Source organism: Humulus lupulus, chromosome 5 (genome assembly GCF_963169125.1).
Source record: "Humulus lupulus chromosome 5, drHumLupu1.1, whole genome shotgun sequence".
Taxonomy (NCBI): Eukaryota; Viridiplantae; Streptophyta; class Magnoliopsida; order Rosales; family Cannabaceae; genus Humulus; species Humulus lupulus.
Genome location: NC_084797.1, coordinates 6624568 through 6651558, shown reverse-complemented (window position 1 = coordinate 6651558; position 26991 = coordinate 6624568). Strand labels below are relative to the sequence as shown.

Sequence of the window (26991 nt, the reverse complement as noted above, 5' to 3'; positions counted from 1 at the left end):
GCACCGGCAAAAGTGTATGGTATTTTTTTTAAATCTGATAGATCTTTGCCGGCGCAACCCCGAATTGTGCCGGCAAAAGAAGTGCTTGTTTTTGCCGGCGTGATTCACTAAATGCGCCGATAAAAAAAAATTTCGCCAACGTAATTCCGAATTGTGCCGACAAAAGCCTTATTTCTTGTAGTGAATTATTTAGCTAGAAAAAAATGAACGAATGAAACATAAGAAGCGTGTTTTCAAATTTTTATAGTTCCGATGATTAATTTGCACTATATACAAAAGTTTAAGATGTAAAACCCTACAAAAGGGTCATAGTTTGAGAAGAAAATCCTATTTATCCTACTTTTATTACAGTTAGATTGTGATTCTTTTGTGTGTTTAATATTTTAAAATTACCTAGAGATTTTGTTGACCCTATTTTAACAATAATTTCATTTATGACTATATAATGAGAAAAAGTAAATATATTGAGAAAGAAGACTCGTTAGATGACGTCGCACTCAACGAATGGAGGACAGTACTTATATTTGAGAAAAGAACCAAACTAACTTTAAGCATGTGTAATTTGTATGTATTGGAATAAATTTTTACTTTATTTATTTTTTAAATAAAATAAATAAGTATATATAGAAAAAAGATATACACATGTGGGAAACTATTTGTTCTCTTAACTCCCCTTTACGCCTCTCCCTTACTCCTTTTCTTTTTCTTCATTGTTTCCATTTGTTCTCTCTTAACTTCACTTAAAAAATACAAAAAACAAAATGAAATTCTAACGACAGCATTTTCAGAATTCGAAATCACTCCTAGCTCTTATGACGTTAGTTATTATAAGTTAAGATGATAAAATTATTATGTAGCAAAATCAAATAAATCTTAAAAATAGAGCAAGTGCATATACTTGATTAGATAGTAATACTTGAGGAAGAGGAAGAATGGCTAAAACATCGATTAGAAGATAAGACCAAAGAAATCCTGTGAAAATGGACAGATCAAATTCCCTAGACATGATTAGTGCATTCTTAACCCAAAAATTGATGTTTAAAACATAAAAGAAATTGGTAATGGATCGTAAATTCGAGGCACGATCATCCTATTTTGGTCTCTATCGAGGTACTTTTGTTCATCAAGAATATTTTAGTCCACAGTTGTGTGTAGTACGCTGCCCAAGGATATTTAGTAGCATTGGAATCGTAAGCTTGGGCAGCATACTACCCACAAACTTTGCTGAAAGAGCTTGTGAAATTGGATTAGAATAAAACTTTTAATGAAACAAAACAGAAATGAGATAATTTGGCTTCACTAAGGTTAGAAGATCATGAAAATCTGGCTTTAGGGTTTCTTAACTCATAATACACGATTATTTACTTGGCTAGTAAATCAAGTTCTAATGGTTTATGAGGTCTGAGATGTTTGTGAGCTTCATCAAGTATGTTTAAGAGACGTGTTGAGCAAGAATAGAGTAATAAGAATATGGTGCCATTCCAAAACTGTACATAGTCATGAGTTGCACAGCTAACATACGATATTCATCAAGTTCCCAATAAAGTTGGAATGTTAATAATAGTTTATATAATACTTTTTGCCACTTATAAAATAGTATTATAGTACACTTTACAATAACATATTTTATGCATTATATAAAATAGTTTGCTTAACACAAGAGAAATTTTATGTTCTATGCATGATAACTTAGTGAAAAATTTTAACATGTCAACATAAGTTACTATTCTAAATATATGACAATTTCAATTTTTTGGACAAAAATACTTCTAACATTCAAACACTCATTTTCTCTCTCAGTCCGAACTCTCTCTCTCTCTCTAACGTTTCTCATTCTAATCTTGTAGATCTCGAAAAAATACCAAAATTAAAAAAAAATCATCTAAAACAAACATTTGAGAGAAAAAATATGAACCTCCAAAATTTTCGTTAAATTTCAGTGCAGATATCGAAATTTCATCAACAAAAAATCAACTTACCAATTAGCCCATCATTTATTGGTATTTTGACAATTGGACTTCTTTACACATACATAATCAAAGTATATAATATACAATTAAGTTTTCTTTAATAAAAAAAAACTAATATCGACAAAAAAAAATTATTATAAACAATGAAGTTTATAAGACAACTATGCATTATATCTCATTGTATAACTTTGTTAATCTACAAAAATTTGTTGATTCAAGAAAAATATCATAACATATATTAGAGAGTGTCAGAAGTGGGATTTGAACCCACGCCCTCGTAAGAGGACCAGAACTTGAGTCTGGCGCCTTAGACCACTCGGCCACCCTGACTTTTTCTCCTTGTTTTACATTTTAATAATGTTCTTTAACTAATGTTTAAATTAATCTAAGACAACTTGAGTCTGGGATTGTTTATTGGTTGCTCACTAAAGTGGTCACAAGAAAAACAAAAACAAAAAGACTACAACTGCAAAACACAATTTTAAATACATACAGACATCGTAACAATATTCCAACCCTAGAACATGCTTTACACTAATCTGAATATATATATATATTTATATATATAACCTAGGATTATATATGTTGATCAACAACCATGGATACATTTTCCATTGTTGTCATGGTGAATTGTTGAGTGAATCTTCTAGTGACAAAACACTCAGTCAAATCATCAATTAGCCCATCATTTATTGGTATCTTGACAATTGGACTTCATTACAATAGAGCCCATACACAAATAATGGTATTTTTGCAAACTTACTTAATAAACTGTATTAGATCACTTCGATTGGATTTGAGTATAAATAACACATGTATTGCCCAAAATATATAGAAAATAACTAACAAATTATATATGCTTTCTAATTAATTAGGAGCTTTAATGAAATTATGCAAAGAAAGCACATAAGCTAAATAAGGGGAAATTACATCTTATATGAGATTTTTAATAGAGTGTGCAAAAATATGGTTTTTTTTTTTCAAAAAAAAAGTTAATCTATGGCTTTTTTTAAGAATTTTCACTTTTATAGGTTTATTTTCCCATATTTTTGTATAAAAGTTGGTTTATGCCATAATTTTACTCTTAATCAAGTTTTATTAATTTGGAAGAGTATATTTGTAATTTGATTATTATTTTTTAGCTAATTTGTTTTTTATATTGTTTTTATATTACTAATTTTATATTAAATCTTTGATTGTTTTGCAAATTTTTTTTTTTTTTTGTAATATGAATTGTTTTTTAAAAAAAAATTTATTTATTACAAACATGTTTTTTTTAGATTGTACATTTTTTTCCAAATCCTAGGTAAGGTAACCAGTTACTTGATTAATCTTTGACAGTTATGTAAAAAAATTTTTAGAGCTAAGTTAAATAACATGCACCTGGAGGAGGAACCAGTTATCCTGAGATGAGTAACTTTCTGCCATAAGAGGGGTAACCAGTTACCTAAGAGGGGTGATGAGTTACTCATATTAAATATGAAAAGAAACATCAAATTTGAAGGAAAAAGTGGAAGAACACTTCATTAAAAAAGGAAGAAGAAGTAACTATGATTTTAGTAACATAGGTAACTAGTTACCATAAATATACACACACCAAAATATGAAGGTAACCAGTTACCCTCATAAATATACACACAAATAATGGTAACCAGTTGTTCATTCACGTTTTCATATTTTTATTAGTTTTCTTTCGAAATTTTGGTATTCTTGTAAGTGTTACAGTAAAAAGGAAATGCTAAAACAATTGATTTGAATTTTTTTTTACATATAGTGGAAAAAACTCTAAAAAAAAAATACAATAATAAAAGATAATAAATAAAAAAATAGTAAAATAATTATGTAATGTTAAAATATATGTGTGAAAAAAATGAAAAAAAAATGGAATGAGAAAAGAATAAGTACAAAAATGAAAAAAAAAATAGATGAATGAAAAAAAAAATAGATAAATAAATAAAAATGAAAAGAAGAAGAAGAAAAATAATGGAAAAATGAAAAAAATTGGTAGAAAAAAATGAAAAAAAAAAAAGAAAATATGGAAGAAGAAAAAAAGCTCATATGTGTGAAAAAAGAAAAAAATAGAAGGAGAAAATAATAAATACAAAAATGAAAAAAAATAGAATGAAAAAAAAAAATTTTAAAAAGGAAAGAAAACTGAAAAAATATGGAAAAAAAACAATACAAGTGAAATAAAAAAAATAGATAAATGGATAAAAATTAAAAGAAGAAGAAGAAGAAGAATGAAAAAATTGACAGAAAAAAAATGATGAAGGAAAAAATTAGTAGAAAAAATAAATAAATAAAAAATGGAAGAAAAAATAAGTAAGAAAAAAAAGAGAAAAATTAACTGAAAAAATAATAAAAAAATGAAGAAAAAAATTAAAAAATAAAATAAAATTACCTTCAAAATCAAAGAAAACATAACTATGATAAAAAAATGTGACATTTCCATATTTAGTTATCTACTAATTGTGTTTCCCATAGTTTATCTTTTTCTTTAATAAATTTTTCCATACAAATTAAAAAAAGTATAATTCTCATATTTTTGCACATTGATTATATAAAAGCCATATTTTTTAAAAATTCCCATAAAATAAAGACGTGTGTTTTATTACAAGCCCAAGTATATAGTTAGTAGATATACGTATGCTTATCTTATATATTCTTTATATTATTCTTACATTTATTTGATTTTTTTATCTTCCTTGTTTTTTTTACTGTAAATTAGTGTAACCTTTAGTGACAACATTTTAGTCACAACATATATTTTGTGTGACTAAATGCCACTTTTAGTAACAACAAAAAATTACTTGTGACTAAAAAGTCATACTTAATCACAAGTTGTCACTAATGTAGTTTTAGTCACAACCTATTATTTTTAGTGATAAAGTTTGTTGTGACTAAAAATACATTTAGTGACAACAAATTGTGATTTTTGTGACTAATACATTTAGTCACGGACTTTATAATGATGACATAGATAAGATAATTTTTTTTAGCCACAAATTAGGGATTGAATCAGGAGGGTTTTTCCACCCACAGGCATAGTGACCAAATAGACCCTCTCTTGTAGCTTGCTGAAAGAACGGGCTTAGAATCAGGAACGGGCATAGAACGAAAAATAAGCCTGTTAACTACTTGCCAGGTTCGCCTACCTTATTAGATTCGGCCTACAGAACTGGACTTATTGCTTTTCGTGACTTTTCTTTCCATAGGCATACATTGCAGTCTAACCTGCTTTCTCCTGGCTTCACATCACAAGTGAGAAATGGTTCTTAGCCAACGGTGACCGGCTCAATGAACACCTTTATTGCAAAATGATTTCTTCGTTAACTAAGTGTACTCCCTTCTCCTTCTATCTAATAAGCTTTTGTTTTTAGCACAAAATTGTTGTTTTTAGTCACAAAATTTTTTGTGACTAAAACTAATATTTTTGTAGTTAACTACTTTAATTAACGCTTCTTTTATTTCTTCACATCACCATAATGAAATAACTATTGTCGTGATGATTTTATATTGTGACTAAACTCTCATATGGTGGAACTATATCCGATGTAGAAAATTTAACGTTATTTTTAAATTGACATAAATTTTTAAAATTTTAACGTCAATAATTTTTATGCCAATTTTGTAACCATGCAAAAAAATTTACATCAATTAAACTGACATGAAAACACTTTGTTTTTAGTACCATTGGATAGGAAAGAAAGACAACTTTAGAAAGAAGAAAAAAATATAATTTGAATTTGATGGAAAATACATTTTTGTTAAAATAGTTGGTCTACATTAAACATCAACAAAGTTTACATTTTTTCTCCTAGTCTTGTCTATAATTCTATCAGTTATGTCTTGGTTAATTTATGGTATTTTTAAGTTTTTTTGAGAGTTGTACAAACTTTATAAATAGGTCCTGTTATCTCATTTGTGAAAGGGTAACGAGAACAAAGTTCATTGTAAAGAATATGAGTTATTTTATTGAGAGAAAGAGAGAGAGAGCTTGAGAGAGAAACACTTGGGTTTTAGGAGAGAGAGCTTGAGAGAGAAACATTTGGGTTTGAGGAGAGAGATTTCTTTGTACATGGTCAAGTGTACTTGGAATTTTGCCTGGGTCTAAGACATTATAACCAGTCAAATGTAGAGCGTCTCAAGTAGGGGTGAACATTTGACCGATAAAACTCTCAAACCCTTCTGACCTGCAACCCAAAAACCTGAATTTTTCAAAACTCGTCAGATTCGGGTTAAATCAGGTCTGAACCCGACACAGTTCGGGTCAGGTTTGGGTTCGAGTTTTGAAACTAAAGACACACGGGTTCGGGTGTAACCCGAACATAATTTAAATATATATATATAGATTTTAGAGACTAATACATTTTTCAAAAAAATTTACTAAGGCCCAATTTGTAAAAAAATAAACATTACCAAACTAACAACAAAGTTTAAAAAAAACATGTGAAAAGTAAAAAAAAATGGTATTTTTGAAATTTTTTTACCAATGACCATTTTTTGCCAAAAATTCATTTTTAGACAAATCCCACCAGAAACACGACCCCACCCGACCTGACCAAACCCGACACTCGAAATCACCCCAAAAACCAAAAACTTCGGAGCGGGTTCGATAAACTATTTTTCCATCCGAACCTACAAAATCCAAACCCGATGCACCCGAAACCCGACCCGTGTGCACCTCTAATCTCAACTGGTGATGAGTTATTATAATCTCCATTACTGTTTTATAGTGCATAAAAGAATATCCCAATGGGAGTTCAAAAAGGTAATAAGCTCAAGTTTATTTGGGCCGAAACTCTACAATTATTGATGTTGATTTTATTGTTTTTCTTGTTGGTTGTATCTCAGCAAGTTGTGTCTCTACTCGTTTGTTGTCCTTGTGTGTGTAGATGAAGCTGGTGTGAGAAAGATCGATTTCGTAACAATTTTGTTATTAAATCTCGTACAATGGGATTATAAAAAACTTCTAATATATTGGGAGTTAGAGCTTTTGATGGTATGTAATTGTTCATATTTGTATTTATAAGAATGAAAATTTACTTGATAAGATACAGTGAACTAGGGTAAAGCTTCCCACTATTTGATAAAGTGAAACAAATAAGATTACACCTACACTCTTGACGTGTATGCTATTACAAGAGTCTAACGAAATAGTTGTCAACACATATACTTAACTTATTATTTTCTTGTACCTCTCTATTTCTCATGTTACGTCGGAACCTTCATTGCATATAAATCACTGCGAAATATTTTAAGCCATCAGATATGGATTCATTAGTTGAACATTCAAAAAACTTAGACCAGCAACTAGAGAGCACATGCTCCAAGTCAATTGCCATCAAAGCAAAGGCTTCAACTTTCGTATGTGATTTGAGATTGGCAGTAGAGATTGGAAAGTCATATACACACACCAAAATGAATACTAATATAATAAGCATATATACTAAATTCAACATTATGAATTATGACTATTCATTGACTAACCTCATTCTTGTGTTGGTCATGATCAGCATGTTCTTCAAGTAAAGAAAAGAGATGTTTCACATCAAAATCTTTGCCTTCTCTAATACTTCGAGTTAGGTATCTCTTGATGGCTTTCTTTTTATGTGGTGGAAGGTCATGGTTTGATAGATAAGAATCTATTTCTGGTTGTTTCATACGAATTGTTCTCCTTGCTTCTTCTGATTTTGTAGTTTCCAACTGCATGTATGTCTGTAATTTACATCAAGAGTATTCATTAGTTAATTTAGATATTAACTACACCAAAATATATCAATTTTACACTGTTGACTGGGAATTAGAATTTGTGATAGTTGGGTACTGACACAAATGAAATGATATTTGCGTCAGTTACAACATTGACAGTATTAGTGAGGACCGTTTGAGTCAGTAGGGCACTCACGCTGTAAACGCCATCAGTCATATAAATTCTATATATATCAAGCGGATCTCACTAACACCTTCATAAATAGTACTATATTAGTAATACCTATGGTTGGTTGATATAAATTCTAAATATATTAGTATGTATGTAATGCTAAACAAGATCTATAATATACTCTATTTCAATATTAATAAATTTACATAAAGTTAACAAAGACTAGAAATGAATATATATACCTGTAAATTTCCAATAAGGTATAAAAACAAAAGTAAGCCCAGGATAGAAATAAGAACTACAAACAGATTTTCTTCTACATTGCTACTTGTGTCAAGGTTTTGACCAAAAGAGCGACAAAACATATTGGAACAAAGCATGAGATATGGAAATTAGAGGGTATCACGTGCACATTTTAAATAGATGCCCTTTAGGCGTCATCAAAATCACACCTACTCCTGCGTAATGTTCATTAGAGGAGCCGTCCGTGAACAACTTTCATGAAGGAGTTTGGTTTTGAGGCTCAGGTTCTTCAGGTGCTTCTGGCTGTTTGCCATCTGGAAGCCTAGAGAATTCTGCGATTAAGTCAGCCAGGGCTTGCCCTTTTATTGCTGCTCGTGGCAAGTAAGAGATATCGAACTGCCCAAGTTTGACCGCCCAATTCAATAATCTGCCTGTGGCCTCTGGCTTCTGCAGAATTTGTCGTAGAGGCTGGTCGATCAAAACCGTGATCAGGTGAGCTTGAAAGTAGCGCCCAGCTTCTTGGAGGCTAAAATTAAGCAATAGGCTAACTTTTCAATAGGAGGATACTACAGCTCCGCCCCAATTAGCCTCTTGCTTACATAATAAACAGCCTTTTGTACACCTTCTTCTTCTCTTACTAAGACAACACTAGCAGCATATTCTGTGAGCGCCAGGTAGATGAACAAAGTTTCTTTATCAACTGACATTGATAGGATCGGTGGTTGCGACATGTGAATCTTCAATGCTTGAAAAGTCTCCTCGCACTCCTCCGTCCATTCGAATTTCTTGTTGCCTCTGAGTAGATTAAAAAATGGGATGCATTTGTCCGTCGATTTGGAAATAAATCTACTCAGAGCAACAATTCTTCCGGTCAAGCTTTGAACATCATTGATCTTTGCTAGCGATTTCATATCGACCAAGGCTTTGATCTTCTCGAGATTGGCCTCAATTCCTCTTGAGTTTACTATAAACCCCAAGAACTTCCCTGATCCTACTCCGAAGGAGCACTTGAGGGGATTCAACTTCATCTAGTATTTGTTCAAGACGTTAAAGCATTCTTGCAAATCCCCTATATGCCCTCCTGCCTTCTTCGACTTAACCAGCATGTCATCGACATATACCTCCATGTTTGTGCCGATCAGCTCCTTAAACATGTGGTTGACCAGTCGCTGGTAAGCCGCACCACCGTTATTTAAACTGAAGGGCATTACTTTGTAACAGTAAAGCCCTGCGTCAGTCCGAAAGCTAGTGTGATCCTCATCAGGAGGATGCATGCTAATCTGATTATACCTGGAGTATGCATCCATGAATGAGAGAATCTCATGCCCTGTAGTGGCATCGACCAGTTGGTCGATCCTAGGGAGTGGGAAACAATCTTTAGGGCAGGCTTTATTAAGGTATGTGAAATCCACGCATGTTCGCCATTTGCCATTCGGCTTGGGAACTAGCACGGGATTAGAGACCCATGATGGATAAAACGCTACCCTAATGAATCCATTCTCCTTCAGATTCTCAACTTCTTCTTTTATGGCATTTAATCTTTCTTTGTTGAGTAGCCTCCTTTTCTGTTGTACCGTTGGAAAACTTTTGTCTATGTTCAGGACATGGCTAATGACTGCAGAGTCTATTCCGACCATGTCTTTGTGCGACTAGGCAAAGACTTCCTGGTTTTCCTTCAAAAATTCCACCAGTGCTTGTTTTGTTGTTGTCTCTAAGTTTTTACCGACTTTCACAACCCTGGTCGGATTTTCTTCATCGAGTTGAACCTCTTCAAGGTCCTCGATGGGTCCTATCTCTTCATCAAAATCCCCAAAGCGAGGATCTAAATCTCTGTCCTCACTTTGGGAAATGGCCTATTTGGTAATATCATCACCTGATTGGGCTTGTACATCAACCGCCATTTGCAAATCTTTTCCGGCAACTTCCCTCGATATACCTTTCTTTGCCTTAGTTATCGAGGCGTTGTAGCGTTCCCTCGCTTTTGGCTGATTTCCCAACATGCATCCTACCCCTGCGTCGGTTGGGAATTTCATGGACAGGTGTCGAGGTAACGGCTCGTAGGTCGACCAAAATTGGCCTCCCAATTATAGCATTATATGCCGAAGGACAATCAACAACTATGAAAGTAGTGAGTAATGTCCTGTTAGCAGGTGCAGTACCTGCTGTAACTGGAAGCCTAATCGACCCAGTTGGGGTGAGCCCTTCGCCAGAAAAACCATAGATGGTTTGGTTGCATGGCTCCAAGTCTTCGATGGACAACTTCATTCTTTCCAATGAGGACTTATATAGGATGTTGACTGAGTTTCCTGTGTCAACCAACACCCTCTTCACCATCATGTTGGCAATATGCACGTCCATAACCAATGGATCGGAGTGTGGGAATCATACGTGCTGGCCATCGTCTTCAGAGAAGGTCATCAATTCCTCCGCTGTTCAAGCCTTCTTTGGTGCTTTATCCTCCACACTCATCATCTCGATGTCCTGGTCGTGCCGTAGGGTTCGAGCGTAACGTTCCCTTGCCTTCCCACTGTCCCCTGCAAGGTGTGGGCCACCACAGATGGTGAGTAACGTGCCTGCGACAGGAGCTGGCTGTAAAGGCGGCGAGCATTGGCGTGCAGGCGCCTGCTCGTTGCCACCTTGAGCCTCTCGCTGAGACCCTCCTGCGGCTCGCACATATCTCCTTAGATGTCCCTACCTGATCAGGAACTCAATTTCGTCCTTCAACTGGTTTCATTCATTAGTGTCGTGCCCGTAGTCGTTGTGAAAATGACATAATTTCGTTATATCTCTCTTGGAGATATCCTTCCTTAAAGGTGCGGGTTGCTTATAAGGCACGCTAGAGCTGGTCGCCTGGTAGACTTCCGCTTGACTTTCGACAAGGGTCGTATAGTTGGTGAATCTCAGCTCATATCAATTGCCTTTGGGGCATTTATTGTCGGATGCCAACCACTCATTGCTCGCTCGTTTTCCACCATTTCTGCCATTTCCATTCCCGTTGCCCTTACCGTTGCCATTGGGTTTCTCCGACCCGTTGGCGGCTTTGGCGGGTTCTTCCTTTGGCCCCTTGTCCTTCATGGGTGATTTTCCCTCATTGTCAATCGCGTCCTCGAGCTTGATGTATCGATCAGCTCGATCCAAAAACTCCTGGGTACTTCTTACCCCATTCTTTGTTAGGCTACTCCAGAGGGGAGAATAGCGTCTAACCCCAGCAGTTAGGGCCATCATTTTTCCTTCGTTGCCCACTGTCTTGGCTCTACCCGCTGCTCGCATAAAGCACTAGACATACTCCTTCAAGGGCTCTCCCTCCTTCTGGTGTATCTCGACCAGCTGGTTGGCCTCTGTGGGGTGTACGTGACCCACATAGAATTTTCCGTAGAATTCCTTCACGAACATCTTCCAGGATACTATACTAGCAGGAGGGAACTTAAAGAACCACTCATGGGTGGTGTTAGATAGCGTTGCGGGGAAGATCCTGCAGCGGGCATCTTCTGACACTTTTTTTATATCCATTTGTATCTCAAATTTGTTTACATGAGATACTGGGTCTCCGTACCCATCAAAGTTTGGCAGTGTTGGAATTTTGAATTTACTGGGGGTTTCTACCACAGCAATCATTTGCACAAACGGAGTGCCCCTCCTCCGATCGTACTCTATGTGGGATGTTCGACTCCCAACCAGCTGTTGTACTGCCTGGTTCATAGCATCAATCTGAGCTTGAACCACTTCTGGGATCGCTGGGGCAACCAGTGCCGGAGGAGCGTACTCATCGTGCCTCTCACGACGGTCGTTGAGTACGTCTCTCAAATCATCATCCCTGCAGCTCTACTCGCTAACTCCTATTCGATCAAAGACGTTATGCTGCCTGGGTTGCTCCCCAACGTTATGGCTTGCTGGCCTATTTTCTCTAGGTGGGGGACTTCTGTCTCCACCTCTTTCCTCATTCCTTCGACCAGCATTTCCTCTGCCAGAATCGACGTCATTATAGTCATGGCCATCTCTAAACTGTGGCCGACTACGGCGTGACTGACTGTTCACGCTATTTCCTCCTCGGGCTGGAATTTCCTGAGTGTCAGGGGGAGGCCTGCGCTGGTCGTTGGGCCCCCGTGCATTATTATGCCTTGGGGGGCCCCTGACCATAGAGCCCAACTCGTTGTTCCTTATGATGGCAGAAGGACACTGCCCCTTGCTCGGTGGATTTGGCTCTTCGTCCCCTGGGCGTCTAGGGTTGCAGGGCGACTGCCCGACCCTATTCTGCCTCTAGCGCTGGGGATTGCCTCGACCAACTTGAGATGGAGGTTGCTGCTCAAGATCCCGAACTGGGACATCATCCTGAGCCACAGGTGGTTGCTCCGGCCTTTGGGGGCTTGTCGGTTGGAGGGGAGGACTTGGATTGGGAGCCCGTTATGCGGGCGCACTCGGTGGCTGATCCGATTGAGAGGCCGGCACAACCTGTCCTCGAGCCAGTTGAATGGCTGCTTCGAGAGCGACCATGGAATCCCTTTGCCGACGGTACATGTATGCCTGCTGCTCACTCAGCTCCTAGCGCTAACGTTCAATTTCTCTCTGCTGCAGTGCCATTGTTTCCGCTGCGTTCTCCTGATTGGCCCTCATATTGGCCAATTCATCCTGCAACACCCCCAGTGTTGCCCTCAGTGTTTCCATATCCAACTCCTCTTCAAACTCTAAATGTGGTTCACTCTCTGCCACATTTGGAGGTGGAGGTTGAGATGATGTAGCGCCAGCGGCCGGTCCAGCTTTCTTAGATGTCTTTGCCATTAGATTTTCTTATGGCTTCTTGAGTTCAACTCTTAACGAAAGCACCAGAATGTTGACCTTCGATTTGGCCAACGACACGGAGTCAAAAATACGACAAGAAATGAGATGATAATCAAGAATGGAATCTAATGGTAAAGAATAGACACAAATGATTTATAGTGGTTCGGCCCCAATGAATGGTAATGACCTAACGTCCACTTAGTGCTATTATTAATATTGAATCCCAATGCCGTGATCAAAGAACTAGGGTTCTTGAGTTTCACAAGCCGTAGGGGAAATACAACTGTTTGGAGGATAATCGCACTGTATGCTCTTTCTCTCAGTATTCAGAAAAAAGATTCAAAAGTCAAAAGTCCCTTCCTTGAGCTCTCTCATGCATATTCATAGGCTCAAGGGGGGTTACATGGGCCAATGGGTCTTAACTATCCTTAATACCCGTGTATCAAGGCCATAAAGAGGACATAATCAACATAGTTATTATAAGATTACAATCTTTTAAGGAAATAAACTGAAGCATACGACCAGCCTGGTCGCATCTAATCGTGAGGTTTGACAAAGCAACGGGTAGCTGGTCGATAATCGAACAACACCTCTTTATTTCGACTCTGCCACATGTCAACTACGTGTGAGAAATCCTTGCCACGTCATCAGCAGCTGTTTTTTTGGGTAAACAGACTTCATGAAAAATGAGTTTTCAATGCGATGGCTAACTAGTAACGTAAGTGAAAATACTCATTATTAAAGTTCTAGCTTTACCTTAATATATTAATTCAACTCATGCAATGAATTTTGTTTTAGTGTGGCGGGAAAAACTCTTACACAAAGGATGAGATCAATGAAGTACGTGAAGAATGGGCACAATGCGTCATGTATTTGATGAGTACTGCATAGGTCCACTAACTTTTTTTAACTTAGACTTTTAATGAGATATACTTACAATGTTAACCTAGACTTTCTTGAAGTTATACACACTTTTGTTGTCTAACTATAGTTTACAATGCTTATATGAGTCATTTTGTAATTAACTTAAGACTCGTTATTTTGGATACTTAGTTCAAATTATAGTATTTTATATTACTATGATATTTTGTTTTGTTCACTTCGTTTGTATAAAAATCAGGATTTTTTGGGGCATAATACACTTTTTAATAAAAAAAACACCATAAGTCAGCTATGAACTGACTTATCATGTTTTACACCAGAGGTCGGTCTGGCACACCGCCCTACCATGATTTACACCAGAGGTCGGTGTGCAACCGACCTACCATGGTTTACACCAAAGGTCAGTTGGCGCCAAACCGACCTATAGTGTAAGACATGGTAGGTTGGTTTGCAACTAACCTACCATGTCTTACACCAGAGGTCGGTGTGCAACCGATCTATCATGTCTTAATTACACCAGTGGTCGATTTTCAACCGACCTACCATGTCTTACACCAGAGGTCGGTTTGGCGCCAGTCGACCTGCCATGTTTTTTTATCATAAGTCACTGCATGTAAGTTTTGTAGTAGTGTTTGTAACACCCCAATTTGCTAATAAGGTTTAGGATCTTGATTAGCGTGCCTGGAGGGCAATAAGTGAATTAACATGATAATATATGTGAATTTGAATGAATGTGTGATTAGAATGCATGTTTAGGTGGTATAAATATGCATGTGGGCCCCGTTTGTATGTTAGGGGTAAATTGGTAATTTTAGCCCGCTGAGGGCATAAATGTGATAATTGCATTATGTGATTTGTACCACATGAGTGTGGTGATGTTTATGTGATGCACGTGCTGAGACGGTCCTAGGGAGCTAGTTAACCTAAAAGTCACAACGGGATTTTATACCCGGCTCGGGAGGAGCCTAGGGGTGCTTTGGGAATCTCGTAAGTTGAGTTGAGAATTAGTGGTTAATGGTTACTGGTGATTGAGTAACTTGAGTAACCATTAGTAACTGCTGAGAGTAACAAGTTGTGATGGGAAAATGCTAGAATTGTAAAAGAGATGAGATGACAAAAGTGCCCTTGAGGTTTAGTTAGGAAAGAATTTTTATGGAAGGGTAGAATGGTCATTTGGTTAAGGTTAGATAAGTTTCAGCTGAAGGAAAGATGGTTCACGTTCAACACTTTATTATTTTGGTTTATGCTGAAAATTGAAGAAAAGGCTAGAAAGAAAGGGAAGCAAGAAGGAGGGCTGAAACTTGAGACCTAGGAGGAAATTCAAGAGGGATTGGAGACAACCAAGGTCAAATTTAAGCTAGGACTACTCACAGGTAAGGATTATGCTCTGTTTTTGCTTGAGCTTAAGGTTGATTTTCAGAGATTAAGTGTGGAAATTTAAAGATAGGATGGCTGGTTTTATTTGAAAAATTAGTTTGGATAATCAAAAGGAAGGTGACTTGAAGCTAGGATTGAGGAGAATTCAAGCTGAGATTTTGACTGAGGTAAGAGTTTTAACATGTTTAAATTTTCGTACCTGATGTGGTTTAAGATTTTAGAGGCATGGTGTATAGTTTTCAAGCTCTGGGTTATGTTCTAGAAGCCATGACTTAAGTTTCTGAAATTTGGAACCCAAGGGTGGATTTTGGGTGTGATTGTATGTTTGAGTTTGTTGTTGGTGTTTATAGGTTGTATAATGGCTTATTGGAGTTTTAAATTGATTTTGGGGTTTAGGCATTTGTTTGGGTTGAATTGAAGGTGCTTTGGCTTGCGAAAAATGCAAGGGAAAACCCAGAATTCTGGGTTCGCGTAGGGGCATCGCGGCCCTGTTCTTTGGTGTTGCGGCACAGGCATGCATCAGGATCAGGAAAGGGTTCTGGGCGCCGCGACCCTTGATGGGGAGTGCCGCGGCCCTAGGCAATTTCTGGGAGTGTAATTTTGCATTTTTAGGGCTTTTGCCCGGGGGCTCGGGGGATGTCTCCGATACATTGTTTTAGGAAATTAGAGGTCCCGAGAGTATGGGATTGGTCCCGGGAAGTAGTTTTGGATTGGTTAGTATTAAAGGATGTTTTATATGTGTTGTGACTAGGTCTTCGGAGAGGCTCGAGATAGAGAACTATGCTCGTGGCTTTGGTGCATTGTGAAGCTCGGGATACAGGTAAGAAAACTGTAACACCCGTAGAGCAGGGCATGGGCCCATAGTGTTGTTGCAGGGCACGACCCTAGATTGTATTATTGTTAGGGTGTAGCTGTAAATGAATTATTATATGTTTGATTGTTATTTGAGAATGATATATGTGGTTATAGCAGAATGAACGGCAAAGGAGCCGGGAATGGCGAAGGGCCGAGAATGGCAGTAGGGCCGGGAATATCACTTAGCACATGGAGTGATTATAGTTAGGGTGAGACCCCAATGGATACATGGGATATCCTTACGGTGAGGACCGAGATCCCAGGCTTTGATAATGCTTCTGGGACGGCATGGCCATATATGTTTAATCTGTTGGATTGTTTGTTAATCTGTGGATTTATCTGACATAATGGTCATATATTATGCATGGGTTATTTGTTGTATGAGTTTTCTTGCTGGGCTTCGGCTCACGGGTGCTCTGTGTTGTAGGTAAGGGCAAGGAGAAGATCAACCAGCCATGAGTACGGAGAGCGTGGGGGCGGCGCGTACATGTTTGGCCTGCCCGACTGCTTTGGTTGGGGGTGTTTTTGAGAAAAGGCTGTATTAAACTACGTTTTTGTTAGTTAGTCATCTGCAAACCTATTTTGAGTTGTAAATACTTTATAAGCTTTATTTTGGGATCCCAAATGTTAAACACTTGAACTTTTAATGGAATAGAGTACTTTTAAAGATTACAGCCTTGTCTTTTTGTTTAATCACACTTTTGTTCTAAAAACCTCGCTGAGCGAGTTAATTGCACATTTTAAACTCACTTAGGAACGACTCTAAGGTAGTAGGGCGTTACAACTTGGTATCAGAGCAAGCCAAGGTTTATTGGTTCTGGAGATTGACCGAACATGTACGCTCGCTGCCATTGAAAAGCTCGACTCAGGGTTGATTGGTATGGTTGATTAATATGCTTGAATATGTGTATGAATGCCTTGTTTGCCTGCTTAGTTTATAAAGAGCATGATGAATGAAATAACATATGCATGATGCCAGGGCAAGGCCTGTTGTGTGTTATATGCTATCTGCATGCTATTTGGATTGTTGATCTTGGTTTGTTGTTGAGATTGAGAGGTGGAATTGGATCTTGTTATCATGCCTGATGAGCGGTGTCACTGATTGCAGGCATATAGTTGTAATGCCTCGACAATCATCTAGACTCCACGGCAGTCGGGCCGAGGATGACAATCAGGGCCAGGACCCTCCACCTGCCCCACAGAACTGGCAGCAGATGTTAGCCGAAATGGAGGCTAGGTTGCAGAGAACAGAGGAAGAACTGCGTCAGATGAGGCAACAGGCCCCTTCACAAGTTACAGGGTTACCAATTTAGCAGAATGTGGCGCCAGTGCCGGTTCAGCCTGTGACTGAGAATAGGTGGGAACCCTTGTATGAAAGATTCAGGAAGCAACAACCTCCTACCCTTGAGGGTGGATCGGACCCATTGCGGGCAGAGCAATGGATGAATATGATTTCCTTGATCTTGGACTTTATGAGGGTCGAAGGAAATGAAAGGGTGGCTTATGCTAGCTATATGCTTAGGGAGGATGCCCGCATCTGGTGGGATGTAGTGAGTCAGCGGAGGAATGTTACAGTTATGACATGGGAGGAATTTAAGAGTATCTTCAATGAGAAATACTACAACATAGTTCAAGCTGCGAAGGTTGATGAGTTTATCAACCTGACTCAGAACAGGCTGTCGGTTACTGAGTACGCCCTAAATTTGACAGACTGGCAAAGTTTGCGCCAGACTTAGTGCCGACGGATGCAGCTAGGAGAGATAGATTTATACGGGGGTTGAATGTGATGATCGCCCGTGATGTAAATATTACGTTAATTCCAAAGACTACTACTTATGCTCAACCAGTGGATAAGGCCCTTACTGCAGAAACGGCTGAGGATCGGATATGGAAGGACATCGTTGTTAGGCTCGATGCCAGGAGGACGGTGCCTCCTTTCGTTGGGTCTAGTCGGGGCAGTGGCCCCAGTGAGCAGAAAAGGAGGGTTCCAGATTCATTTGTTCCTCCTAGTTCTAATAGGAGGGTACGAGGTTCTGTTGGTGGCCATCAGGGCGGAGGTGACAACTGGAGGAGCTTTCCAGTGTGTCCTCGATGCAGGCGACGACATCAGGGTGAGTGCCGGATTAGGGCATGTTTTATCTGTGGGAGTGCCAACCATCTGAAGAAAAACTACCCACAAGCCAAGAAAGAAGAGCCAAAGCAGGGAGACAGTCTCGCTCCTGCCAGGGTATTCGCTTTGACTCAGACTGAGGCGGAGGCTAGTCCCTCAGTTGTGACAGGTCAGATCTCTAGCGCTGGTTCTTTATATACTGCATTGATTGATTCAGGGGCTACCCACTCATTTGTATCTGCTAGGGTGATAGACCAGCTTTGTAGACCTAGTATTGTGTATGCTAGGGGTTTTCAGACTTTGTTGCCAACAGGGGAATTGGTAGTCTCTAGGAGCTGGGTTAGAGCATTACCAGTAGAGATAGATGGTAGAGAATTGTTTGTTGATCTGGTTGAATTAGACATGGATGAATTTGATATGATATTAGGGATGGATTGGTTAACGAGGTATGGAGCAACGATTGATTTCAAGCGGCGTATGGTGACTTTTGAACCAGAAGGTGAGGTACCTTTCGTGTTTGTGGGAATGGTGAATGGACCGCGAGTGCCTATGATCTCAGCACTGAAGGCCAGAGACCTGATGCAGGAAGGTTGCAAAGGGTTCCTAGCTAGTGTTGTAGATACCTACTGTGTTTTTTAGTTTATGTTGGGTTGATGTAATGTATTGAGTCTTTTTTTGTGCGGTTGATGTCTAGTTGACTTTAAGTTGCTTTTTCAATACCGTATTGTTTAGGTTTAGATTTATGTATAGTTGTCTAATATCATTTTGTTTTTTGTGTTGTTTTTTAGTTGTTTTGATATAAACATTTCAAGTTTATTATTGATACATTTTTTAATGCAATGATAAGTTTTTTGAGGTTATTTTTGTTGTTTTTTTAGTTAATTTTTGGGTTGATGCAGTTAGTGTCTCTAATATTAATATTGTTAATAAAGGAGGTAGAACCTGTGGTATGTTAGCTTATTGTCATGTTTAGTTATTTTTTGAAAAATACAGTGTTAATTTTTTCGATTTTGTTTTCGGGTAGCTACGGGTTGCTCTATGTTGTTGTGAGATTGCTGCCGTGTTGCATTTACGTTACTTTTTTGATATTGTATATTGTTGTTGTGTTGCTTTTTTAAAATGTAAGAATGGATTTTTCGATGTTGTTTTTGTGTTAATTTTTTCTTTTTTTTTCGTAGCTACAATATGATGAGTTGCACTTTATTGTTGTGAGGTTGTTGTTGTGTTGTTTTTTTTTTTTTTTAACGTTATGTTTTGTGGGTTGATATTTAGTGTAAATTGTATTTTAGTAATTTTGAAACATTAAAATAGTATTTTTGAAAACTTAAGTTAATAAAAATGTAAAAAAAAAATTTTGAAGCACAGTAAAAATTTTAAAAATCATAATTTTTTTTTGTTATAAGATATATATTACGTTTATTTTACATACCATCGGATTAATTGGACATATATTTATTAGAAGTCTAAATACATCAAACCAATTATATCTTAATCCAAGTATATTAAACAAAGTCTGCAATATATAACGGGAAGCATTCTGTTTTTATAATAAAAGGGGACAAAAATCCAAAGCCTATATATATATCTTATATATAATAAATGTGTAGATAATGGAAATTCTTAGTTTTAACATTTTTTTATATTTTTTTCGTTAACTTTAAAGGAATATTCTTATATATAACAGAATATTCTTATATTTAACGGTAGATTATAAACCTAATTTAAACTTAAATAAATAAATAAACAAATTTAAATATGATATTTTTGAGATATTTTACAATGACACTTATTTAAAAGTAATAAAGCCATACATTTTATAACTTAAATAAAATTTAATTAAACTTAAACTTAAACTTCACGTATTAGAATAATATCATATTAAATATATAACACAATATAATCTATTATTAACTAGAAACAAACTTCTATGTATAATATTAATATGATTGGAGCTCTTTTTCTTTATCAAATTCACCAAAGGACATTGCGAGTTACATTAGAAACTAAAAATAGTTGATGCATGTATATACTACTCTATACTATGACTTTTTCTATTATTAATTTCTTTCTAAATATTATTGTAATTTATATATATGTCATGCAATCATGTAAATAGATATCTATGTCCATGTTGTATTTAGATGTCATATATGTAAAGATTATTGATATAAATATTTATATATATATTATAGAACTCTAATTCATTCTATTATATATTGGAAAAAAATGAATCGGTTTTTATTAAAATTATAGACAATGTTTTGCCCTAATTTTTTAATACATTTATGTCTTTATTTATTTTTATGATATTGTTTATTTATTTTTATCGATGGAGCCAATGTGTTTAGCCTATTTCTATTTCGGGTCATTGTCTTATCTTTTGAGCATTATATATGTATTCGACTTCGAATCTAATGATCGGTATATCTGAATGAGCTATGAAATAGTTAGGGATGAGGAATGGTGGATGCTAAGTATTATTTTGAGTGTTTATGACTTATTAAATTTAACTATTTGGTGATTACATAACTGTGGGGATATTATTGTTTTATGTATAATGATAAATGATCATACTTTTATTACTAATATTTTTCTATCTAATTATAGGAGTTATTTCATTATTTTAACTTATAATTATAGTACGATTTAATATAAAGTAAATGATCATTTATAAAGACTATTTTTCAACGAGGGTCAAATTTTGACCTTTGACCACCCAAGTTATGGGTATTACAAATCTGTCACGGCCTAGGGCTCGGGTCGTGACAATATATATATATATATATCTTATATATAATAAATGTGTAAATAAAGGAAATTCTTGGTTTTAACATATTTTTTAATTTTTATTTTGTTAACTTTGACGGAATTTTCTTATATATAACAGAATATTCTTATATTTAACGGTAGATTGTAAACATGATTTAAACTTAAATAAATAAATAAACAAATTAAAATATGATATTTTTGAAATATTTTACAATGACACTTATTTAAAAATAATAAAACCATACATTTTATAACTTAAATAAAATTTAATTGAACTTAAACTTAAACTTCACGTATTAGAATAATATCATATTAAACATATAACACAATATAATCTATTATTAACTAGAAACAAACTTTCATGTATAATATTAATATGATTGGAACTCTTTTTCTTTATTAAATTCACCAAAGGACATTGCGAGTTACATTAGAAACTAAAAATAGTTGATGCATGTATACTACTCTACACTATGAGTTTTTCTATTATTAATTTCTTTCTAAATATTATTGTATTTTATATATATGTCATGCAATCATGTAAATAGATATCTATGTCAATGTTGTGTTTAGATGTCATACATGTAGAGATTATTAATGTAATATTTGTATATATTATAGAACTCTAATTCATTCTATTATATATTGAAAAAAAAATTGGTTTTTATTAAAATTATAGACAATATTTTGCCCTAATTTTTTAATACATTTATGTCATAAACTATATTAAACATATAATTAAAAAATAATAAAAATAAATACATATTTTAATAAGCATATTTCTAACTTTAAAGCTAAGCAAAGGTGCATTTTGCCCATTACTTTTACCTAGTATATATATAAATATATATACCACTATTTGTGCAAGCGCTGATACTTGGAACTCTGTGACTTTACATCATCATCATTATCCAACTGCACCGAGGTCTCCTGCCGTTGTGGATTGGTGGGGATATTCCGCCTGAAGAACCTATGGTTCTTCTTCACTATATTTAACAAGTCGTTGGCCATAAGAGAGAAGGCTTCAACCTTGGTGTGGGACTTGACATTGATGGTCGCAATGGGAAAATGAATGATGTGAGATTGAGTTCTTGACCACTCCAACAGCTCTTCTCCAAAAAAATCACATTTCTTGAGGCGTCTCGTTCTGCTATTACTTGTACTACTGCTCACATTCAAGGCCTCATTATGATCACTAGCATTGTTTGTGTATGCCCAAGCTGTGCCGTGTGTGATGAAAATCACCCGATCAAGTGGGTCTCCTTCTCGGATCATGTAGCTACTCTCTGTGTAGATTACAGGCATAAGATTCTCGCAAATCATGTCAAGTATTTCCCTCTCCATATTTTCAAGCATTGGAACCTAAAAAATATGCACATAATCAAGCTCAAAAAAGTTAGAAACATCTCATTCTATGTAGCTAGCTATATATTGTAAGTAGTAGTAGGGTTTAAGATATATTTACTTTTTGTAGCAAAGGGAAGCACAAAAGATGCTTTATACGCTTTCTATCTTCGGAAGGAAGTATAGAAAGCAGATTCTCAACATCAACTTCTCTATTTTCCTTCAACTTGTGTTTGACTTTTTGCATAATTAAAGCCTTTTCTTCCTTTGGTAGACCATTTTTTTCAATCCAAAATTCTATTTCTTGTTCTTTCAATCTCATCTTCTCTCCTAACTCTTCTGATTTTGTAGTTGCCAACTGCAAATATGTCTATGCATGCATGCCACAAGTATAATTAATGATCAAGCAATAATGCACAAGAGTCTAAGTAAGTAGATACACAATATTATTATATATATAGGAGAAGGGCTTCATTTTAAGCCCTACTGGCAGGGCTCTCAATATTCTCAACCCGTGAACAGTTTTCGGCGCAACTTTTTTTATGACCGTGTATATTGTAGCTATTTAGAGTATCCTGCAAATTTACAGAAAATTCCGAATAGTTTACAGTACCGAAAACTAGGTTCAAACATGTTGTTGCATGCGTAACTAATTTTTTTTATGCGCGTGCAAAACAACATGTTTGAACCTAGTTTTCGATAATGTAAACTATTCAGAATTTTCTGAAAGTTTGCAGGATGCTCTAAATAACTACAATATATACGGTCATAAAAAAAGTCGCGGCGAAAACTGTTCACGGGTCAAGAAACACTGAGAGCCCTACCGATAGGGCTTAAAATGAAGCCCTACAAAAGAATTATCATATATATATATATATATATATATATACCAACCTGCAAGTTTCCAATTAAATACAAGAAGAGTAACAAGCCAATGATAGAAATAGAAATGGCAAAGCAGTTCTCCCAAAAATAGCTACTTGTTTCGAGGTTTTGACCAACCGAACTGCAACATTTGATAAAATGATTTCATATTTAAAATTATTCAATGCTGTCAATTGACGATCGAGTTGTCATGAAACCAACAAAGAAAATTTATAAATTCTAACCTGAGATTTCGTAGTCCCCACCAAAAACATTTCATGAACTTTTGAGGAAAATCCTGGGATTCTAGCACACCAGATTCAAGGGCTTCAAGAAATATCCCAAAATCGAAGATTGTTGCATTCCCCGGATTTATTGGACAGTATGTAGCGATCAGATTGCTCATATTTCTTTGTTCTAATTTGCTCGTGCCATTATTACAAATTTGATTATTTTCAAACTTTTCACATAATGCTTTCTCTCCATGTGTTTTACAAGCACTTTGCCAGCATGAGGCTTGTCTTTGATAAGAGTAAAAGTACCAAAAGCTTCCGAACACCTAAATCAAACACAACAAACAATTCATATAAATATAATCGTTCAAAATAACATTTAATCACAACTTGGGATGATTAAAATATTATCTTTACTATAATTTTTTTAATAATTACGAATAAAAAAATGCTTAGTCGTCAAACAAACAAAAAATTGTGACTAAAAAACACTAGGCGATAGGGACAAACTTATGGATGTGCTTTCATCGAATTAGAACAATAATTTGGTTAACGTAAACCTCATGTACATGATTAGTTTCACGCACACCAATATTTTAAACTAGTTAAATATATGGATATCTTATAAATAATATGACAATCATGTAGTACTATAATTAAACAAAATTTAATTAATACAAGTGGTAATATATATACATATATATATAATTAATATATAACAAAATGGAGAATTATGTGTTTGATTGAACTTACATGACTAGAAAGGATGTAGAGGAAAAAGTTTAGTCCACCCTTAACCCAAACAATTCTAGTCACTGAATCTTGGTTCCGTGAAAGTTCTTTACATGATAGGTAGATTCGAATAACCCTTGGTAAATATTGAGAGAGAAGAATAGTGTTTAGCAATTTTTTGCTAGAAGATCCCGAGGTCTCATTCCCTTCATTAAAAGCTAAAATTATTACCTACAAAAAGATAATAAATTATTGTACTTGAAATTATTATAAGTATCTCCATTAACAATTTTCATTTTGAATAATTATAAATGTAAACTGATATATGTTTCTTAGAATAATATATATATATATACATATATACATACCTGAGGAACTGGTAGAATGGCCAGAAAGTCAACGAAGATGAGAGACCAAGAGATATTCTTTGCTACTGCCGAAACACTCGTAGCTATCTGATCTTTTTTTAGTGACTCATAGGTTTTAGCTACGATAGAAATAATATCTATGATATAGATAATATCCATTAATGATCTTAAAATTAGAGCTGAATTTCTCAACTTCTGGTCAATCTTAATGCAATATTTTGTGTTGTCTATTACGGGAATATAGAAGAACAAAGGGTCTAATGTAACAGCAATAACACAAACCAAAAGAAATATCTTATTCCACATTGGAAGAAGCCAGCTCTTTTGCATTAGAATTTCCTTTATTTTGGTCCACCCTTTCTTCTTCTTCTTCTTCTCATCTATTCCACCGTTCATCCTCATGCTTGCACCAATCGTGTACTGTATGCTCCAGTCTGGTTCTGCCATGCTGGGCAAAAAAAAAAAAAAAAAAAAAACACTACAATCCTTGATGATTGATATTCATATTTATTGCAAAGTAATGCAAAAGTAAATCTTGAAGAGATTGATATTCATGTTTTCATGTGCTCGAAGAGTGAAAAGAACTTACCACATATCTATTTTGGCTTCCTTCTTGTCTTCCATATAGCTTTGACTTCTATTCCTGCCCAAATAAATACCCGGCCAAACACAGTATAAATTTTGTACTCTTAATTCTTTTAATCTTTTTTAAGTGTCGATAAAAATATATAACAATAAATTCCTTTTACTTAACCGATTATACAAGAAAAAACAAATTGTTGTAGTATTATATGCAAAGTAATTAAAACCTGGAGATTTGTGCTGTGTTCTTCTTTAGCAAGGCTTGTTGGAGGAATAGATATCTGAGTTCCAAGAATAAGAACAGAAAGTTGGAGTTTTATTGCTAATTATGACCAAGTATGTGTTATATATAAGTAAATATTTTCTAACCAAAAACGCATCAAATTCTAATTTAATAGACGTAAGACTTGGCAGTGGTCTTTTTTTAATTTTTGTGTACCACGAATGACGAAATAAATAAGAGCTACATCATCTGTAGAAACCACGAAGTTTTGTTGTAAAAAGTTGCTAATTAGATATATATATATATATATATATATATGAATTCTCACTCTTCTCGGATCATGAACAGTTTTCGGCACGGATCATGAACAGTTTTCGGCACGATAATTACTCATTGATAGAGCTTAAATGAAACTCCTATAAAAAAAATTATCATATATATACTAGGTAAAATAAAATTGTAAATATTTTTTATAATTTTAATAAAAATTAGTTCATTATTTTTAAAATATATATAAATATAATAAAATAAATTATAATTTTATAATATGTATAAATATAATAAAATGTATAATTTTAATAAAAATTGATTAACTCTCGTATTATAAGTCAAGAGTCAACTAGGAAACTTCTATGCATTGCAGAGCTTATCCAACGTCAATAATAGACACCAAACGTGAACAATGAATATATAATTCAGTAACTTTGTTTTTGTCTTTATAAGATGAGACGCCATCAAGTTTCCGTGGGCTGCTCAAGCCCCAATTTTCTGTGAATATATATTAAATATATATAGTCTGATATTAAATATTATTATAATAATAATAGTTGAATTTATATTAATATAATATAAAAAATTTATTTTTAATTAATTTTAAAAATACATTTCGTTAAATACTTATAATACTATATTAAAATTAAAAAAGAAATATTTAAAACAACAACAAAAAAATTCGTTATTTGCATACTTTTTATACGAGGAACAATACCACTTGAAAAACCACAACTACAAATAAATAAAATATTGGATGTCTTTATGTAGTTCTTTTCATTTTATTTTTGCTTGGTTCTTGGTTTTGTGGCTTTTATGTTCAAATTTAATGTATGTAATTTATAAGACATTTTTTTATTTTATTTTAAAAACAGGACTATTAAAAACAAATAAAAAAAATTACAATGTGAGGTGGTGAAGGATTTGGACCTTTCCTATTATATGCTTGAGTGAGTGGAGTCAAGTATGACAATTCTTTCTATGCATTGGATCAGCCTAGTCATTATCGGTGACTGACTAATATATAGTAAGAGACAAAACAAAAATTGTGGTATACAATGAGAATTTTTACATTCTTTTTCGTACATGAATAATATGTGGATATTATTTAATATTTTATATTTTACTATTTTTTTTTTTCAAATCGCGAGTGGAATCTGCTTATTATTTATTAATTTAAGAAAATATAATATATAATCTTTATTATTAGTAGTAGTATTATTTACAATGTTTAATGATGAAACTTCTATGCATTGGAGCTTATCCTTTTTAAATTAATATAGTACGTACCTACATTAAAGATGATTTGGGTCAAAATTCCAAAGGAAAATATTAAAAAGGAAAAAGAAAGCAAATTAAATAAAATGGCAGCTAACACAATTATATATAGTTTTAGTAACGTCATGAAATAATATGTGAAGCTAATAACGCATAGGACAATTTTTTTTTTTTTTGTTGGAATTTCACTTTAAGCTCTATCGATAGGGATTTTAGTGTTTTTTTACCCGT

General features: G+C 34.9%; 1 protein-coding gene and 1 non-coding gene across 2 annotated transcripts; both read right to left on the bottom strand.

Moving 5' to 3' along the window:
• Positions 1 to 2216: 2216 nt before the first annotated feature.
• Positions 2217 to 2300, bottom strand: TRNAL-CAA (transfer RNA leucine (anticodon CAA)). The gene has a single exon. It is a non-coding gene; the product is annotated as a tRNA-Leu (tRNA).
• A 19210-nt stretch (positions 2301 to 21510) lies between these two features.
• Positions 21511 to 25440, bottom strand: LOC133834309 (cyclic nucleotide-gated ion channel 1-like). The gene is made up of 8 exons (XM_062263883.1): positions 25217 to 25440; positions 24997 to 25050; positions 24408 to 24855; positions 24061 to 24270; positions 23320 to 23633; positions 23105 to 23216; positions 22332 to 22580; positions 21511 to 22228 (listed from the first exon to the last, which is right to left on the bottom strand). The coding sequence occupies exons 2-8, from the start codon at positions 25029 to 25031 to the stop codon at positions 21722 to 21724; spliced, it is 1875 nt and encodes a 624-aa protein (XP_062119867.1). The 5' UTR covers positions 25032 to 25050; positions 25217 to 25440; the 3' UTR covers positions 21511 to 21721.
• Between the last annotated feature and the right edge of the window lie 1551 nt (positions 25441 to 26991).